An 18,860-nucleotide genomic window follows, 5' to 3' on the forward strand; every position below is an offset into this window, starting at 1 on the left:
TCAGCCTCCCCTGTAGGACGGGCGCATCAACCCTGTGGGAGGGTCTGAACTGAACTGGAAGGGACTGGTGAGGAGGGAGGGGCGGCATGGCCCACTCTGACCCCCAGCCCAGCCGAGTGGCTGCAAGGGCAGCTCTGAGCCCGATCACCACCAGCCCCTCGCCCTTCCTCACCCTCGGGGCCCTGGCAGCTGACCCACGCTCACCCCCAGCTCCCGGGAAAGCGGGGCTTCGGCTCGGCGGGCTGGACGGTGCAGGCCAAGCTGGAGCTGTACCTGTGGCTGGGCCTCAGCAAGCAGCGCCAGGACTTCCTGTGTGGGCTGCCCTGCGGCTTCGAGGAGGTCAAGGCCGCCCAGGGCCTGCACTCCTTCCCGCCCATCAGCCTGGTCTACACCAGTGAGTGGGGCCCGGGGCTCGGTCGGGCAGGGCGACTGGGCCTGCCGGAGGGGCTCTGTCCGAGTCGGCTGCCCTGTCCCGCAGAGAAGCAGGCCTTCCAGCTCCGTGCGCACATGTACCAGGCTCGCAGCCTCTTTGCCGCCGACAGCACTGGCCTCTCCGACCCCTTCGCCCGGGTCTTCTTCATCAACCAGAGCCAGTGCACGGAGGTGAGGGCGGGCTGGGTGGGAGCACGGAGAGATGCACGGAGGGTGGGTGTGGGGGATGGGACCTTCCTGCACTGGGGCATGAGGGGCCGCAGTGATTGATGGTGCCCCCGTGTCTGCTCCCCCGCCTGCAGGTGCTGAATGAGACGCTGTGCCCCACCTGGGACCAGATGCTGGTGTTCGACAACCTGGAGCTGTACGGGGAGGCGCATGAGCTGCGGGACGACCCCCCCATCATCGTCATCGAGATCTACGACCAGGACAGCATGGTACAAGCAGGGGCGAGGTTAAGCCCGGGCCCCACCCCACTTCTCCGGCTCCACTGAATGGAGGCCCTCCTTCATCTCCACCAGAGTCTGGGAGGGGAAACTGAGGACTCCGTGGTGAGGTCTCAGGAGGAGACCCCCACCTCCTGCTCCCCAGACTATTCTCCTGCTTTCGCCCCACACCCACCACTGTGGGAGCTCTGGAGTGGGGGCTGTAGGACTAGGGGGTGGCCCCTTACTACAATTTGCCTCTGGTATCACTGTATCACTGTCATCCTGTTATTCATCGATTTCCTCGAGCAGGCACCAGTAATGTCTCCTTTGTCCTAGCCCTGAAATTTTAGAAAGTGCCACATTCGAGGCTCTTTCAGGGTCAGGAGAATGAGACCCATCGTTGTTACTGGTTTTTGGCATATTGAATACGCCACAGGGAGTTTGCCAGACTCTGCCATGTGGGCAGGATACTTTTCATAGCCTGCCAGGTTCTCCAGAGTAAGAACTAGATAAGAAGATGTTGCGTGGCTGCAAATGCGGCCTCACGCTTCTGGGAGCTGTTTTATAGTCTCTGGGTCTTGGCCATTGATGGGATTACACGGTGCCGGGGGCAGTTGGTGGGTGTAATACCTACATGTTGGAAGATGGAGGATCTGGGTGGAGGAGGCCCAGTCCCAATCTGAGCCTCCGGTATTGGGCACCCCAGGAAAACCCTGGCCTGGCGGGAGAAGGACCTTATTCCTTGCCAGTGTGGCCCGGGTGGAGCGGGTCCACGGAGCACTGAGACTCAGTTCCCCCTGTGTTTAATGTGGTCTCGTGACACCTGCCCCCACCTCCCCCTAATGCATGTGAGACCTAAAGGAGACCCCAAAGGTCTCATGGCTCGTTTGTGGCATCAGGGCAAGGCGGACTTCATGGGCCGCACCTTCGCCAAGCCCCTGGTGAAGATGGCCGACGAGGCGTACTGTGCACCCCGCTTCCCGCCGCCGCTGGAGTACTACCAGATCTTCCGGGGCAATGCCACGGCCGGCGACCTGCTGGCTGCCTTTGAGCTGCTGCAGGTGGGCAGGTGCTGGGGTGGGTGGCCGTCCCCAGGCAAATGACTCCTGGGAGAGACAGCCCTCCCCACGGCACCCAGAATATAACCCTGTGACCCTATGCCCCAGATTGGGCCCGCAGGGAAGGCTGAGCTGCCGCCTGTCAATGGCCCGGTGGACGTGGATCGTGGCCCCATCATGCCCGTGCCTGTGGGCATCCGGCCTGTGCTGAGCAAGTACCGGATCGAGGTACGTGCACCCCCACCCCTCACGGACCACTCCATCCTGGCTTCCTCCCTACCATGGACCATTGGCACATTCTGTCTTGGCACCAGCCAGGAGAGGGGGTACACACGTTAAGGCACTTGCCTTGCACACTGCAGCTGCTGTAAGTAATTCAAATCCTGGCACCATATGGTCCCCCAGCACTGCCACATGTGACGCCTGACTCATCTGGGTGTTAGCCCCTAAAAAAATTCTCTTACCTTGGCATCAAACTCAAGGGGGTCTTCAATTGCATTCATCTGGGGTATATAAAGTAACAAAATAGGAGACTAACACCTAAGAATAGCCGAGACTAGTACCAGGAATTTTGCTCCATGGCTTGGAGGCCAGCTGCACATGCTGGGGGAAAAGGCAGCTCAGATAGAGAAGGGAGCACCAAATAAAGGGTGTTGGGAGGATCCTCCCAGGATGGGAGATGCGTGCTGAGAGTAGACTATAGACCGAACATGATTGCCACTCAATGCCTCTTTTGCAAACCACAGCACCCAAAAGGAGAGAACACAAGGGATTGCCCTGCCACAGAGGCAGGGTGGGATGGGGGGGATGGGGTGGGAGGGATATTATCCATGGTGGTGGAAAATGGGCACTGGTGGAGGGATGGGTATTTGATCATTGTATAACTGAAACCCAAGTACAACTATTTTTAAGTCTACAATTGTACCTCATGGTGTTTCACTAATTAAAAAAAAAAACCTCAAGGGGGTCTTCAGCCCCAGGCCACTCCATGTTTATCAGAGGTGGCTGGGGACTGGGTGGGGGTGACATGCCGCATGTCCGTCAGAGTCAGGGCCCCCCAGTTCCTTGAAAACACCCAACTCCATCCCTCCATATTCTACTCCCCCAACTCCCTATTCCCTCTCAGCCCCCCACCACCTGGGTCCCCCCTTAGCGTTGGGGCTCTCCTCTTCTGCACCCCTCAACCCTCCCCCAGGTGCTGTTCTGGGGTCTGCGGGACCTGAAGCGGGTGAACCTGGCCCAGGTGGACAGGCCACGAGTGGACATCGAGTGTGCCGGGAAAGGGGTGCAGTCCTCTCTGATCCATAACTACAAGAAGAACCCCAACTTCAACACCCTCGTCAAGTGGTTTGAAGTGGTGGGTGTGGCCCCCATGGGGGGCTGCTCCGGGCGGGGTGGGGTCTCAGGGCAGGGCCCGGGTCCTCTGCCCCCTTCTCAACTGGGGCGCACGCACCCACACCCCCAGGACCTCCCCGAGAACGAGCTCCTGCACCCGCCGCTGAACATCCGCGTGGTGGACTGCCGGGCCTTCGGCCGCTACACGCTGGTGGGCTCACACGCCGTCAGCTCCCTGCGGCGCTTCATCTACCGGCCCCCCGAGCGCACAGCGCCCAGCTGGAACAACACCGGTGCGGCACCCCTGCCCGTCTGCTCCTCCCGGTCCTGTGGTGGGGGGCAGGCAGCGAGCCCACCTTGGGGGCCCAAGCTCCCCCGAATCTGGAGCCAGAGGCCTGAGGGGGTTCCATGCACCTGCAGTGCAGCTGCTCAGACCCCCTCCTTCAGCCCCCTCACCGCCTCACCCCTGCCCTGGCTCATCCGCTTGTCTCCTCACCCCTTCCCTCCACTGCCGGCCCCTCCCTCTCTCTTCAGAAAGCTCCAGAATCTGCTGGAGGTCTCTGTTCCTTTGAGTTGTCTCTGACTCTCACTGGGACCCTGCGCCTTCTGTCTGTCTGTCTGTCCATCTGTCCGTCTGTCTGTCTGTCCCACTCTCTCTCTCCAGTCAGGCTCCTCCAGGGCTGCGGTGCGCGGTGCCATGCGGGCCCCCACTCTCGCCCCACAGGGGAGGTCGTGGTGAACATGGAGCCCGAGGCACCCGTCAAGAAGCTGGAGACCATGGTGAAGCTGGACGCGGTAAGGCCACTGCACGGGGCCGGGGGCACAAGTCTCGGTACTGCATGGCCGTGGGTGTACATGTGCATGTTTGTGCCTGTGTGTATGTTGGTGAGCGTGTGCGTGCTCGTGTATGGTATACAGATGTGTGTGTGCGTGTGTGTACAGGCACGGGCCCGTGTGCATGTCAGTCTGTGCATCAGTGAGCAGGGGTGAGAGGCAGCAAGCATCCCTGCCACGCCCAAGGGGGGCCTAGGTGGGGAGATGGGGCAGGCATGGGCGGGCAGGACAGAGGCGAGGCTGGAACTTGCCTTCCGGTGTCTGGAGGGTGCAGAGGGCCGGAAGGGGGTGTCCTCCCCTAGGCCCGCTCTGAGATGGCCTTCCCTGGGCCCATCATCCTTGGAGTCAGGGGGCCCTGGCTCTGGCTGAGTCAGCAATGGGCCTGGTGCCCAGGAAGGAACTGGGGCTCGGGCTGGCACTGCCCAGAGAGCAGGATAAGCCTGGAGACCCACGTTCCCCTCAGCTTCCGCCCTCCCGGGCTCCTCCCTGATGAACCTGTGCTGGGGGTGGGGTACAAGACCCTCCACACACCCCATCCCAGCTTCAGGTCTCGGTGAACGAGGCAGAGGGCGATCAGCCTCGCGGGCATAGGCCTGACACATGTGGGGCGGGTCCTGCCTGGCCTCCCGCACCTGCAGCCCCTCCATGGCTATTTCTATCCCTCTCTCCTGGGTTCCCCCTGCAGACCTCGGATGCCGTCATCAAGGTGGACGTGGTGAGTGTGGGGTCCGGCCCTTTGGGAGCAGTGGCCCTGTGCCACCCAGCCTGTCTTCACAGAGGCAGAGGGAGCAAGGCCCGGGGTCAGTGCCCCATACGGCGGGGCCAGTCCTTCCCCGCTATGCCACCCCCTCCGCAAAATGACACTCTTAGACAGGCGTCCCGGCCCCAGTGGGATTGTCCCGGATTGTCCAGGGTGCTGGGAAGGCAGGGTGCGGGGAGCAAGGCAGGACTCCGATGCAACCAACCCTCCAGGCTGAGGAGGAGAAGGAGAGGAAGAAGAAGAAGAAGAAGGGCGGCTCGGAGGAGCAGGAGGAGGAGGAGCCGGACGAGAGCATGCTGGACTGGTGGTCCAAGTACTTCGCCTCCATCGATACCATGAAGGAGGTGAGAGAGAGCCGGGCCAGAGGCGGTGTGCCGGCCCACCCGTAGCCAACCGGCTGCTTCTCCATTCCCGTGAGCTCAGCCGCTCTTGGTCACATCCTCTCCGCTCTAGCTCAGCACTCCCCTCTGCCCATCTTAGCTCCCTCTTGTTCTTATTCTTTCATCCCACAAACACTGTCCAAGGAGCCACAGGAGCCCAACTGTCAGATTTTTCTCTGCCCCAGAGAGATCTCAGTGTATAGGGCCAAACGGTCCTGTGTGATAACAGTGGTAAATCAAGGCCTGGGGAAATAAGGGAGGGCTTCACATAGGAGGAGACCTGGGAGGAGGGGGAGGAGAAGCAGAGCTGTCAGGACAGTGAGACTCCTCACTGGTAACTGCACATATAAGTCCCATTCGATTCGGAGCCTCTCAGTCACCGTCACCATGTGCATGTGGGTGCCATCTGCCAAGAAGTTTCCAGAAAGTGCTTTTCTCCTCTTCCTGCTTGGTGTCTTCCTCACACTGCCTACGTGTCCCCATGCCTTGCTGACCTCTGTGCTGAGAGGGACAAGTTGCATTTCCTCAATAGTCCCAAGCTGACCCAACCATGCCCTCTTCCCCCCAGCCCTATGTGACGCTCCCTGCCCAGTGCGCAGGCTCAGTTCCGGTGGTACTGGGAAGAACAGATTCTAGGGGCCCCATGCACTGGAGGACTTAGAGGACAGTGCCAAAGCCAGTGAGGCGACCATCCAGGGTCCCGGGCTAAGATCCCATCATTCCATCAGACATTCTGATTCTAAGGCACATTGCATCCAGACCTGCAGTCGCACTTAGCAGCAAGAGGGGCGTTTCCATAGTGACTTTGTGCCCAGCAAATCATCTGCAAAACGACTGAAGAGTGCCAGGGCAGTCCTTAGTGGTACTGGCCGCCAACACCTCCTAGATTCCTATTGGCCTCAGCAAGATCAGGGCACCCTCCTCTTCTGGTCTCTCCTCCTGTAATTAGCACAGGCCACCAGCAGGTGGCGGTGGGCCATGGATGGGACCTGGGGATTTCACATCCAAGAAGAGTAGCTATAGTCACTGTCACTGTCACTGTCCTGTTGTTCATTGATTTGAGCGGGCCCAGTAACGTCTCCATTGTGAGACCTGTTGTTACTGTGTTTGGCATATCGAATACGTCACGGGGAGCTTGCCAGGCTCTGCTGTGCGGGCGAGATACTCTCGGTAGCTTGCCAGGCTCTCTCTGAGAGGGGCAGAGGAATCGAACCTGGGTAGGCTGGGTCGGCGGCATGCAAGGCAGATGCCCTACCCGCTGTGCTATCGTTCCAGCCTGCTATAGAGTCCAAGAAAAGAAAGCACATTTTCTTATTAATACTTTTCTATATTAAAGAAATAATATTGGGGGCCAGAGCAATAGTATAACACATAGGGATCTTGACTTACGTGTGGTCAACCTGGGTTCTGTTCCTGGCACCCCATATGGTCCCCAGACCACCACCATGAAAGATTCCTGAGCACAGAGCCAGGAGTAAGCCCTGAGCACAGCCAAGTGTGCCCCCACAAAAATAATATAACTAAGAAGCATTAGGAGAGCTACATATATTATATGTATATTATATATATAAATTTTGCAGACATTTCATTTTTGGTCTCACACATGTAGAACACTCCCATTACACTGAGCCACAGCCCAACCCTAAGGGGACTATTTGTTGTTATCGTTGCTGTTGAGTTCTGAATCCTGCCCTTAAGGTTCTATATTTTTACTTGATGTACAAGTTTTTGGAAGGGAGGTGCTCCCAAGCAGTGCTCAAGAGGTCCTGGGACCACTCCCTGCCATACAAGAGTGAGAAGAAAAAATTTCTTTTTGTTTTTGTTTTTGGTCTTTGGGCCACACTGGGTAATGCTCAGGGGTTACTCCTGGCTCTACACTCAGAAATCACTCCTGGCCGGCTTGGGGGACTATATGGGATGCTGGGTGCTGGGGATCAAACCTGGGTCGACAGCATGCAAGGCAAACACCCTACCCACTATACTATCACTCAGCCCCAGAGGCGAAACTCTGAAATTCCCAAATGCAATTCATTGTGTTATACCCAGCAAAGGGTGATTAGAGGGCGCCCCAAAAGCCTCTATCCCTCTCGGAAAGACTGGCAAGCTACCGAGAGTATTCCGCCTGCACGGAAGAGCCTGGTATTGTGTATTCGATATGCCAAAACCAGTAACTACAACTGGTCTCATTCACCTGAGCACGTGACAGGGACAAATGGAGACGTTACTGGCGCCCGCTCGAGCAAATCGATGACTAACAGGAAGTTAAGTGATTAAGTGATACCCAGCAAACACTTTAGTAAAGGTGCTTCAGCGAGCACATGACAGATATGGAGCCAAATAGGAAAGCATTTCTGCGTCAAGCAGGGCAGAAGGTCTGAGCCCACGGTCGGGGAGCAGGCATCTCCCCAGGAAACACACCTTCCCTCCTCCACACATCTCTTGACAGCAACTGCGACAGCAAGAGGCCTCAGGACTTGACTTGGAGGAGAAGGAGGAGCTGGAGAACACAGAGGGTGAGTGGGGGCCTGGCCTTAGCCCCAACACACACACACACACACACACACACACACACACACACACACACACAGGCTCCTTGTACACCCCAACCCGCCGCTCTCCTTACCCCCCACCCAGTGGGCCCCTGCAGCAGCAGCAGCCAAGAGCCACCCCACCAGACACCCCTTGTCTGCATTGACTTTTGCCCTGGCCAGTTTAGCAAACAGCCACAGTACATCAGAGCTAGGGGGGGACCTCTGAGCATGCTCATCCAGCTTGTTCCAGACCTTTCCATGGGACAGCAAATGTGCATCATGGAAGGGAAAGACAGTTCTGTGGTTAATGGGGCCTTTATGCAGGCCTTCTCAGGTGCCTTTATTTTTTACTTATTTTCTTTTTTTGTGGGGGGTGCCGCCAGGTTGCACACATGTGAAGCAGACATTTTACCACTGAGCCACAAGTGCTGACCTGCCTCAGTGTCTTAAATATGCAGATGTTGGTAAAGTAAGTAAAGTAAAGGCCCTCCCGTTGATCATCGATTTGCTCGAGCGGGCCCAGTAACGTCTCCATTGGAGACTTTGTTGTTACTGTGTCTGGCATATCGAATACTCTCGGTAGCTTGCCGGGCTCTCCGAGAGGGGCGGAGGAATCGAACTCGGGTCGGCCGTGTTGGCCGCTTGTAAGGCGAACGCCCTACCGCTGTGCTATCGCTCCAGCCCTAATGAAAGAAACTCCAATTTATTTGACACAGTGCCCTTTGCCTAAAGTGTTCCAGAAGCTGGAGAGCGAGAGAGAGAGAGAGAGAGAGAGAGAGAGAGAGAGAGAGAGAGAGAACTGTGGGCAGAAGAGGGCACTTGCCTTGCAGGTGGCTGACCCAGGTTCAATCCCGAGCACCCCATCTGTCCCCCAAGCCCAACCACCAGTCCCTGAGCACAGAGACAGGAGTGAGCCCTGAGTCCTACCAGATATGGCCCCCAAATCCCTCGAACTCGGGTCGGCCATGTTGGCCGCTTGTAAGGCGAACGCCCTACTCGCTGTGCTATCGCTCCAGCCCCCAAATCCAAAACAATAAAATTATACATTCCAAGGACCCTTGCGCCTGGTGTTCCATGGAATGCAGTTTGAGAACTGTTGCCATCAGAATTGCTCTCACACCTCAAGTTTCTACTCACGCCAGTGGAAGCTTCACCTCAGAAACACCATGGGATGCCAAAAACAACTCCGGTTCATGACACAGTCAATTTTGAATACTATTTTGGTAGTTGTGCGTTCAGAAGCCATTCACTGTTGCCAAATGCTCCACAGTCCCACATTCAGTTCCACACCACTCTGGATGGGGCCACACCCCACTGCCCAGAACCTGGGCCGGGCGGAGAGACAGCACAGGGGTGGAGACGTTGGCGTTGCAGGAAGCTGCCCTGGCCTGAGTTCCTACTACTGTCTATGGTCTCCGGGGACCCTTGACCTGCAGGGGACATTGCAGGGGTCACGACTATGGCCTTTGTGCCCACACACAGTCTCATCTGCCAGCACCTGTGCCCCTGCCAGCGTGCATGGAAGAGCAGGGCACGGAGAACTGGGTGCTTTCAGGAGCTGAGCAAGCCAGTGGGGTCTCCACGCCGGGCATTCCTGCTCACACCCTGTCCACCTCTTCTCTACCTGGCCAGGTTTGAAGGGGCCGATGAAAAGCAAGGAGAAGGCAAAGGCCTCCAAGGAGGAGAAGAAGAAGAAACTCCAGGGCACCTCCCCAGCCCCGGGCATCGAGGGCTCAGAGAAGAAGAAAGCCAAGATCGATGAGCTGAAGGTGGGGGTCTGGGAGCAGCCCCCCATGGAGCCTGGGCTGACATGGGGGGCAGCAAATGGGATCTGGTGTTGGCCAGTGGTCGGGCCTCAAGCCCCTGCTGGCCTGGCCCGGCCCAGGTGTACCCCAAGGAGCTGGAGACGGAGTTTGACAACTTTGAGGACTGGCTTCATACTTTCAACCTGCTTCGGGGCAAGACAGGAGATGACGAGGATGGCTCCACGGAGGAGGAGCGCATCGTGGGCCGCTTCAAGGTCCCCTGAATCCTGACACATGCCCCTCAGACCCCACCCCATCTTTTTTCCCCCTCAGCCTAGGGACCCCAATCAGCTGTGCTGATAGGTACAAAAACACTTTCTTGCTAATGTAAAAAGCACCTGCCCTGGGGCTGGAGCGATAGCACAGCGGGTAGGGCGTTTGCCTTGCATGCAGCTGACCCAGGTTTGATTCCCAGCATCCCATATGGTCCCCTGAGCACCACCAGGAGTAACTCCTGAGTGCAGAGCCAGGAGTAACCCCTGTGTATCGCCGGGTGTGACCAAAAAAGCAAAAAAAAAAAAACACCTGCCGTGCCCTCCCACCCGGTGCCTAGCCCCCCCATAACACCCCATGAAAGGCTAAGAGCCAGCCCCTATGGGGCACGGACCCCTGTTCCGATGTCTCAAGTGCCACCTGCTAGGCTGTGGGAATGACCCTGACCTGACTGACACAGGCGTCCCCGCCACAGGGCTCCCTCTGTGTGTACAAAGTGCCACTCCCAGAGGAAGTGTCCCGGGAAACCGGCTACGACCCCACCCATGGCATGTTCCAAGGCATCCCCAGCAACGACCCCATCAACGTGCTGGTCCGCATCTACGTGGTCCGGGTGAGCCTCTCTAGCCTCTCTGCCAACCCCCACAAACTTCCCAGTCCTCCGGAGGGAAACGAAGAGGAGGAAGCCAAGGCCCAGAGAGGGGCAGAGACTTGCCCAGGGTCACACAACAAGTCTCCCGACTCTACCCTTCCCCATCATGGGATTCTCGGGGAGTGGGACAGAGATGTGAGAAGGGTTTTCGGGGACCTGCTCGAGAACCTGGCCCCTCCCCGACCCTAGGCCACAGATCTGCACCCTGCAGACATCAATGGCAAAGCCGACCCCTACATCGCCATCCGGCTGGGCAAAACCGACATCCGCGACAAGGAGAACTATATCTCCAAACAGCTCAACCCTGTCTTTGGGAAGTAAGCCCTCCCCGCAAGCCCTGCGACCTCACGGTTCAGCGCCCCCCCCCACCTTCCACCCCCTCACCCTTCTCCTAACCCTGCCCCGCTAGGTCCTTTGACATCGAGGCCTCCTTCCCCATGGAGTCCATGCTGACGGTGGCCGTGTACGACTGGGACCTGGTGGGCACCGATGATCTCATTGGGGAGACCAAGATCGACCTGGAGAACCGCTTCTACAGCAAGCACCGGGCCACCTGCGGCATCGCCCAGTCCTACTCCTTGTGCGCAGGGCGGGGCCCGATGGGGGCGGGGCCTGGTGGGGCGGGGCCTGGTGGTGGAGCCAATGGGGAGAAGCCTGAGGGGTGGGGCCAATGGGGCGGGGCCCTGTGAATAGGGCTAATGAGGGGAGGCCTGGTGGGTTGAGCCAAGCGTGACAGCTTTGTGGGCGGGGTTTAATGGGGCGGGGCTGGTGGGCGGGACTATGGGTGAGGGCGGGGTCTCGTTGGGTGAGCGCCTGAGCGCTATATTGCGGTAAAAATAAGGCTCAGGGCTGGAGAGATAGTGCAGAGGCTGGGGGTTAGGGTGTTTACCTTTCTTGTTGTCCCCCTGGGTTGAATCTCTGACACTCCGTGTGATCCCTGAGCCCTGGCCAGGAGTGCAGTAAGTGCAGAGTTGGGAGTAACTTCTGAACACCCGCCAGGTGTGGCCAGAAAGCGAACAAACATAAAAAAGCAAGGGTCCTGGCTAGAGAGATTGTATTGTGGGCAAGACACCCCCAGAACTGCTTGTGGTTCCCTGAGCATCTCCTGGAGTGATACCTGAGCACAGAGCCAGGAGTAAGCTCTGAGCACCGCTGCGCGTGATTCAGAACCACCACTGTCACAGCAAAGGAACAAAACAAAATTCAGTTTGTGATATGGAAAGATGGACAGATTGTGGTTCTGTCCCAGGCCAAGTGTCTCCTCTCCAGGCTCTCTCTGGTGCAAATTCCAAGACAAGGAGAGAGCCAGAGAACTGCAGGATCACGGAGCCAGGAGGGGGAAAGGAAGCAAGGCCAGGAGAAGCGATAGCCCTGGGCACTAGGAAGAGTCCCCTAGAGTCCCGGCAGCCTGGCTGGCCCCTGTCACTGACAGGCGGTGACCTGGCCATGCCCCTTACCATCTCTGCTTGTCAACTTCCCCCTGAGAGCTGCTGGGGCTCTAGGGGGCGGAGTGGCAGTGTTGGAGGAAGCTGGGTGCTCTTTCTTGGGACACTGAGAGCAGGAGGCAGGAGTCTCCTGCAGCCCAAATCTCACTTGGGTCTGGACATTGGGCAACAGAATTGAGGGAAGTGGCTGGTCCCAAGTGCCACGGAGCCCCAGCCAGCCCCGGCCCCCCTCCCACAGACATGGCTACAATATCTGGCGGGACCCTATGAAGCCCAGCCAGATCCTGACCCGCCTGTGCAAGGACGGCAAAGTGGACGGCCCCCACTTCGGGCCCCCGGGAAGAGTGAAGGTGGCCAACCGCGTCTTCACCGGGCCCTCAGAGATCGAGGATGAGAACGGTAACGGGTGCTAGAGACCAAGAAGGGACCCACACTCCCCCATGGAGGACCTGGAGTCCTCGCCCGGGTCCCCTTTGATGGCCTGCTCGGGACCCTGTTCAGTCCCCCCATGCCCTACAGTGTCTGCTGACACCACCCCCTCCCCCATTTTTAGAGCAGGAAACCGAGGCCCAAGAGTCTAAGGATTAGCCCAAGTCACAGTGAGGGGCTGCTATGGCTCCCACCTGGCTCTGTCCACTCCTTGACCCATGTGGCACTTCCCAGAACATCAGAAGGTGTCTGTGTTGGAGTTTGACAGGGGGTGGGGCAGGAAGAGGATTCTTCAGCTAGAAACTCAGAACAGTCCTTTGACTCACAGTGCTCAGGGACCCTCTGGGGTAGCCGCGGGCGTGGATAAGCCCCGGTACTTTCCTCTATGCCTCAGTTTCCCCAGCAGCCAAATAGAGACGGGGGCTGGGGGAGGGTCAAGGCGTACACGTGCCACGGGGTCCAGCTGAGCCCGACGCCCACAGGGCAGCGGAAGCCCACGGAGGAGCACGCGGCGCTGTGGGCCCTGCGGCACTGGGAGGACATCCCGCGCGTGGGCTGCCGCCTGGTGCCCGAGCACGTGGAGACGCGGCCGCTGCTCAATCCTGACAAGCCCGGCATCGAGCAGGTGGATCCGGGGGGCGCTTGTATTTGGCATCGAGGTGTCCCAACCTGGGTCTGTAAAAAGGGATCCTCCCGGGACTGGCTGCACTCCTCCGCCTGGGAGAAGCCCACCCTGTCCTCTAGGTGAACCCAAGCGAGGCGGGTGATGAAGTTGCTCGGAGAGAGAATTCCATTGGCTGGGAATCGGTGGGCGGGCCCATCCTCAGAAGCTGTGATTGGCTGTTAGTGATGTCTGTCACAGGATTCCTGGCATCCCAGGGGGGAAACCTGAAGAAATGGGTCCCAAAGCATGGGAGAGGGAAGAGCTGGACAGAGGGACAGATGGGGGGGGACTGCCATGCCTCTTTCCCAGGGCCGCCTGGAGCTGTGGGTGGACATGTTCCCCATGGACATGCCAGCCCCTGGGACGCCTCTGGACATCTCCCCCCGGAAGCCCAAGAAGTAAGCGGTTGGGTCCACCCCCTCTTTGGCCCCTTCCCTCCCCCAGAGCACTTTGGTCCCACTGTCTCCCTCATGCCCACCCTTCAGGAGAGTTGGGGTGGCCTCTGCTGGGTGTACCCAGCACCTTTAAGTCGGATGTTCATCCACACACTCACACTGCACCCCCGTGAATACCCCCACACACACTTGAAGAGAAGCCCCCAAAGCCCCCCTCTACCCTCTGCAGCCCCCTCCTGGCGGTCATTACCCCCTACCAGGCTTTTGACACAGGGGTGCTGAGAAGAGGCTTGAGAGCGGAAAGAGCACCGGGTTAGGAGCAGAACCATCTGCTTGACCCTGGCAGGGTCACCTGACCTCCCTGGTCCCCAGGTTTCCTGCCTGGAAAGTTCAAGGAGCCTGTTGGCAACCTCTCCAATGCCCTAAGTGCCAGCAACCAGGGCAAATGGTACGGTCGTGCAAGTCACCCAGGCCCCACGCTCAGAGGAACACTCCATGGCTTATTTAAAGGTGACCATGGTGAAGGGCTTAATGGTTTTGTTAGTCAGGAGCCCCGCATTTCCATTTTGCACTGGACCCCACAAACATACGCCATCCGCTCTGCCTGAAAGAGCTCCGGGTCAGCAGCCGGGTTGCTGTTCCAGGATCTTCCACGAGGGGGCGCCCCAGGCCATGTGTCAGCTGGGAATGCGTTAGGCCAGTTGATTGCCCTCACACTCAGCTGCACTCCTGGTGGCTGAACTCAACCACCTCAGGTCGTTGAACCTAGCACTTTGTCACTGTCCTCCCGGTGTTCATCGATTTGCTCGAGCGAGCCCAGTAACGTCTCCATTGTGAGACTTGTTGTTACTGGTTTTGGTATATCGAATACATCACGGGTAGCTTGCCAGGCTTTGCCATACGGGCAAGGTACTCTTGGTAGCTTGCATGGCTCTCCGAGAGAGGCAAAGGAATCGAACCCGGCTCGGCCGGGCTGACTGCGCGCAAGGCAAAAGCCCCACCGCTGTGCTATCGCTCCAGCCCTTGCACTTAGAGGGGAGAAATCCTCTTTGAGGACAAGGCCAGGGGCATCCACCATGGGCTGCGAGTTAAAGGGTTAAAGGCCCCCCATCTGCCAGCTCTGAACACACACGTACTCAGCTGGCCACTGGAGACAGCCCCAGGACCTCACCAACAGCCCCCCTACCCTGCCCACCCAAATCAGCCCATCCAGGGGCCAGACTAGCTTCCAGAGACTTCCCCGACCCACCCACCCCCGGCTGGGTTCCCTTTCTCCCCTGGGACCCTCACCTTCTCCCTGTCAGCTTCCTCCGGGCCCTGCTCCCAGCCCTCTCCAGCCCCTTGCCCCCTCCACCCCGACCCCCTGACAGCTGCCCATCTCTGGCTCAGGTACGAGCTGCGGGTCATCGTGTGGAACACGGATGAGGTGGTTTTGGAGGACGACGACTTTTTCACAGGGGAGAAATCCAGTGACATTTTCGTGCGGGGGTGAGTGAGAGGGCTCTGGGCTGAGGTAGAGGGGCTGTCCCTCCCAGGGAGGCGGGAGAAGGCGTCCCATCCCCCGGGTGACCGAGACTGGAGCAGGCAGCCGTCCCCGCAGGTGGCTGAAGGGCCAGCAGGAGGACAAGCAGGACACCGACGTGCACTACCACTCCCTCACGGGCGAGGGCAACTTCAACTGGCGCTACCTGTTCCCCTTCGACTACCTGGCAGCCGAGGAGAAGATCGTCATCTCCAAGAAGGAGTCCATGTTCTCCTGGGACGAGACGGAGTACAAGATCCCCGCACGCCTCACCCTGCAGATCTGGGACGCCGACCACTTCTCGGCCGATGACTTCCTGGGTGCGCGTGGAGGGGGGAGGCCGGAGCTGAGGGATCGCCACGAGGGGCTGTGTGCAGGGACCCCACCCCACCCCTGCCGCCGCCGTCTGCACAGCTGGCTGACTCCAGGGGCTGTCACAGGTGCCATCGAGCTGGACCTGAACCGCTTCCCACGCGGCGCCAAGACGGCCAAGCAGTGCAGCATGGAGATGGCCACGGGGGAGCTGGACGTGCCGCTCGTGTCCATCTTCAAGCAGAAGCGCGTCAAGGGCTGGTGGCCGCTCCTGGCCCGCAACGAGAACGATGAGTTTGAGCTCACGGTGGGCCGAGACGCTTGGGGCCGAGGGCGGGCAGGGCAGGGCCGGGTGGGGAGATGCCCGCCCTCCAGAGAGTGCAGAGCTGAGCGCTGGGCCCTTCCTGCCCTGGTTCCCTGCAGGGCAAGGTGGAGGCCGAGCTGCATCTCCTGACAGCCGAGGAGGCCGAGAAGAACCCGGTGGGCCTGGCCCGCAATGAACCCGACCCGCTGGAGAAGCCCAAGTGAGTGCCCGCTCCGCCAGCCCCTTCCCGAGCCTCAGTTTCCCTGCCCTGGCCCCTCCCCACTGCCTGGCCTCCCGGGAATGTGGGGCACCCTGAGCGCTCTGCCTTCCTGGCCGGGGTGCCAGGCAGCACCTGCAGCCGTAGCACGGGGGGTCCCTGGGCCCCACCCCTCACCCTCTGTCCTCTCTGCCTGCTCCCTCTGCTGCTCCCGTGGCGCCAGCCGGCCCGACACCAGCTTCATCTGGTTCTTGAACCCGCTCAAGTCTGCCCGCTACTTCCTGTGGCACAGCCACCGCTGGCTGCTCCTCAGGCTCCTGCTGCTGGCGCTGCTGCTCCTGCTCCTCGCTCTGTTCCTCTACTCCGTGCCCGGGTACCTGGCCAAGAAGCTCCTGGGCGCCTGAGCCCGGCTCCAGGCCCCGGGGCTCCCCGCCTCCTCCTCTTCCTCCTCCTCCTCTCGGGCCCGCAGCACTGCGAGACTCACCAGCACGTTCCAATTGCACATGCATGCCCACCCACACACAGAGGCGGTCACACACGGGTGGGTGCACACGCATACACGCAAGTGTACACAGCCCAGAGCCCACACGAGTGTGCACGCGGCGCAGTCACACGCATGTGCACGCTCATCCACGCACAGACGTACACGTGTGCATTCACACGTGCGCACACACCAACCAACATGCACCGAATTCACAGACAGCTGCTGTTCATCTTTCTGAAGAGTGTAGTAGCCCAGAGCTGGAAATGACTGTTTTACGCTTTTGTTTTGGCTCTTGGGGGCCACACCCGGCAGTACTCAGGGCTTGCTCCTGGCTCTGCTCTCAGGGATCACTCCTGGCAGTGCTTGGGGCACCCTATGGAGTGCTGGGGATCAACCCCGGGTCCGCCATGTGCAAGGCAAGCACCCTACCCACTGTATTCTCTCTCCGGCCCTTGCAATACATTTTTTTTATACACTAGGCCTGATTTGCTGGGTGACCCTGGGCAAGATGAAGTGACTTGCTTCAGGTCATCTAGAAAATTAGCGGGGAGCAGGGATCTGACCTCCCTATTCCAAATTGCCAATCCAGTGCTCCCAGCCCACAGATGCCCAGCACTTCCGCTGGTAGCTGGAAGCTGGCACAGAGGAAGGTCTTGGCCAGGGCTTGGTGGCTTGTCCAGTGCAGACCCTGCCAGGCCTCACTCCCAGCCAGAGCTTCTCCATGTCCTGCGTGCTGAAATAAACCAACCTTCCTTCCTTCCTTCCTTCCTTCCTTCCTTCCTTCCTTTCCTTCCCTTCCCTTCCTTCCCTCCTTTCCCTCCCTTCCTTCTTCCCTCCCTCCCTCCCTCCCCTCCCTCATCCTTGGCTGAGCCACTGGCCACTAGGAACCTATCTGCAGGGAGGGTCAGGAGCTCCTCCCACCTCCCTTCACCCCTCCCCACTCGCATGGACCAAGGGAAGAGGCTGGGGTGGGTCCTGCCTCAGTGGGTCCCGCCCCAGCTCCCACCACCCTGCAGCCCCATGGGCCTGTGTCCCGTGCTGTTGGCCAGGACTGGCCTGCTCAATTCTCCAGTTTCTCTCTCCACACTTTTTCAAGTCCGTGATCAGGTGGGGGTTGGGGGAAAGAGGGGCGCAGTATCTGGGGTGCACCCAAAATAGGCCGAGGTGGAGGAGCACTATTCTGGGAGCAAGACCTGGATGGTGCTGGGCCGCGCTGCCCTTAAAGGCTAAATGCTCAGAACGCCTGGGGCAGGCTGTGTCCACAGAGGGGCGGCCCCCACCTCTGGCCACCCCCACTAGCAGAATCCGCGGAGCTGCCCAGCTCCCAGAATGCCCCGTGGGGTTTCAGGAAGAGCCTGGGGGCAGAGGGTCTGGCCACACCACCCAAGTCTGCCGGCCCGGCCCCGCCTGCCCCCTACAACAAAGGGTGTAGCCGCCCCACCCCCGCCCCAAATACTAAGAGAACAGGCAGGGGGCCAGACGCGAGCAGGGACCGGCCTGACCCCGCCGCCCTCCGCAGCCGGCCCGACACGGCCTTCGTGTGGTTCCTGAACCCGCTCAAGTCCATCAAGTATCTCATCTGCACGCGCTACAAGTGGCTCATCATCAAGGTGGTGCTGGCGCTGCTGGCGCTGCTCATGCTGGGCCTCTTCCTGTACAGCCTCCCCGGCTACATGGTCAAGAAGCTGCTGGGGGCCTGAGAGGGGCCTGGCCACGCCCCCGGACACGCCCCCAGCCCGGGCCACGCCCCGGTCCTGGCCACGCCCAGGCCTTGGCCACGCCCCCGGCCGCCCCCCAGGACCCGGGCTGGGTTTCTCCTTGTCCTTCTCTGAGTGTGATTGTTCTCAATAAAAGCAGGCGAAGACTGGCCGGCAACGGGTCTGGTCTGCGTGGCTCTGGGTCAGAGAACCCCTTACTGGCCCCCTCTCGCCTCTTCCCCTTCAGGGGGCCTCATACCAGAGCTGGGGGCACAGCAGAGTGGACGTGGGGGCTGCCCCCCAGACCGTCCCTTCAGAACGCGCTCTGGGACACTGAACACAACTGGGGTCTCGAAGCTGGTTGGGGGAGCTGAAGGCTGAAGGCGCTGAGGTGTGTGGGGGGTGGTGGTGAAGGGCGGGGCGCAGTCATGGGCAATCACTTTATTTCGGGGCACTATTAAAAAGGTGCTTTCGGGGGCTGGAGCGATAGCACAGCGGGTAGGGTGCTTGCCTTGCACGCAGCCGACCCAGGTTCGATTCCCAGCATCCCATATGGTCCCCCGAGCACTGCCAGGAGTAATTTCTGAGTGCATGAGCCAGAAGCAACCCCTGTGCATCGCCGGGTGTGACCCAAAAAAGCAAGAAAAAAAAGGTGCTTTCAGCCCTAGTCTGAGGGTCTGGACTCCACAGCGCTCCTGTGCTTGCCTCCACCCCACCCCCACGCCCCCCCCCCGCAGCATCCCCAGAGAGACGAGGAGACCCTCTAGATTGTGCTTGTCCTCACCCCACAATCCGGCGCGGGGACCCAGTGCAGGGAACAGACTCAGCCACGAGACTCTGGCGGTTTTATTTGGGTCCCGGGTACAGGAACAACCCCACCCCACCCCACCCCACCCGACCCGCACAGGAGGCAGCTCGGAGAATCCAGGGGCCGCCCGGCCCAGCAGCCCCCCACGCCCATGC

At 59.7% G+C, this 18,860-nt stretch overlaps 1 protein-coding gene across 5 annotated transcripts in view; it reads left to right on the forward strand.

Annotated features, from left to right (window-relative positions):
* The window catches only part of OTOF (otoferlin), a 94,121-nt gene extending 76,205 nt beyond the window's left edge, over positions 1–17,916 (forward strand). For 2 of the 5 annotated variants that reach the window (XM_056123124.1, XM_056123133.1), the window contains 24 exons: positions 211–394; positions 479–603; positions 735–869; positions 1,760–1,921; positions 2,027–2,146; positions 3,114–3,275; positions 3,384–3,546; positions 3,918–4,048; positions 4,773–4,802; positions 5,060–5,191; positions 7,674–7,740; positions 9,391–9,527; positions 9,644–9,778; positions 10,252–10,389; positions 10,618–10,745; positions 10,838–11,008; positions 12,112–12,272; positions 12,785–12,927; positions 13,276–13,364; positions 14,751–14,849; positions 14,962–15,203; positions 15,324–15,502; positions 15,619–15,719; positions 15,940–16,153. In XM_056123124.1, the coding sequence (XP_055979099.1) occupies positions 211–394; positions 479–603; positions 735–869; positions 1,760–1,921; positions 2,027–2,146; positions 3,114–3,275; positions 3,384–3,546; positions 3,918–4,048; positions 4,773–4,802; positions 5,060–5,191; positions 7,674–7,740; positions 9,391–9,527; positions 9,644–9,778; positions 10,252–10,389; positions 10,618–10,745; positions 10,838–11,008; positions 12,112–12,272; positions 12,785–12,927; positions 13,276–13,364; positions 14,751–14,849; positions 14,962–15,203; positions 15,324–15,502; positions 15,619–15,719; positions 15,940–16,120 (3,315 nt within the window). In that variant the 3' untranslated portion in view covers positions 16,121–16,153. Of the gene's footprint in view, positions 1–210; positions 395–478; positions 604–734; positions 870–1,759; positions 1,922–2,026; positions 2,147–3,113; positions 3,276–3,383; positions 3,547–3,917; positions 4,049–4,772; positions 4,803–5,059; positions 5,192–7,673; positions 7,741–9,390; positions 9,528–9,643; positions 9,779–10,251; positions 10,390–10,617; positions 10,746–10,837; positions 11,009–12,111; positions 12,273–12,784; positions 12,928–13,275; positions 13,365–14,750; positions 14,850–14,961; positions 15,204–15,323; positions 15,503–15,618; positions 15,720–15,939; positions 16,154–17,719 lie in introns of those variants that run through there. The other 3 variants (XM_056123143.1, XM_056123152.1, XM_056123160.1) reach the window with 2 other exon arrangements.
* The last annotated feature ends 944 nt before the right edge of the window (positions 17,917–18,860 follow it).

Source organism: Sorex fumeus, unplaced genomic scaffold, assembly GCF_029834395.1.
Source record: "Sorex fumeus unplaced genomic scaffold, SorFum_2.1 ptg000006l, whole genome shotgun sequence".
Taxonomy (NCBI): domain Eukaryota; kingdom Metazoa; phylum Chordata; class Mammalia; order Eulipotyphla; family Soricidae; genus Sorex; species Sorex fumeus.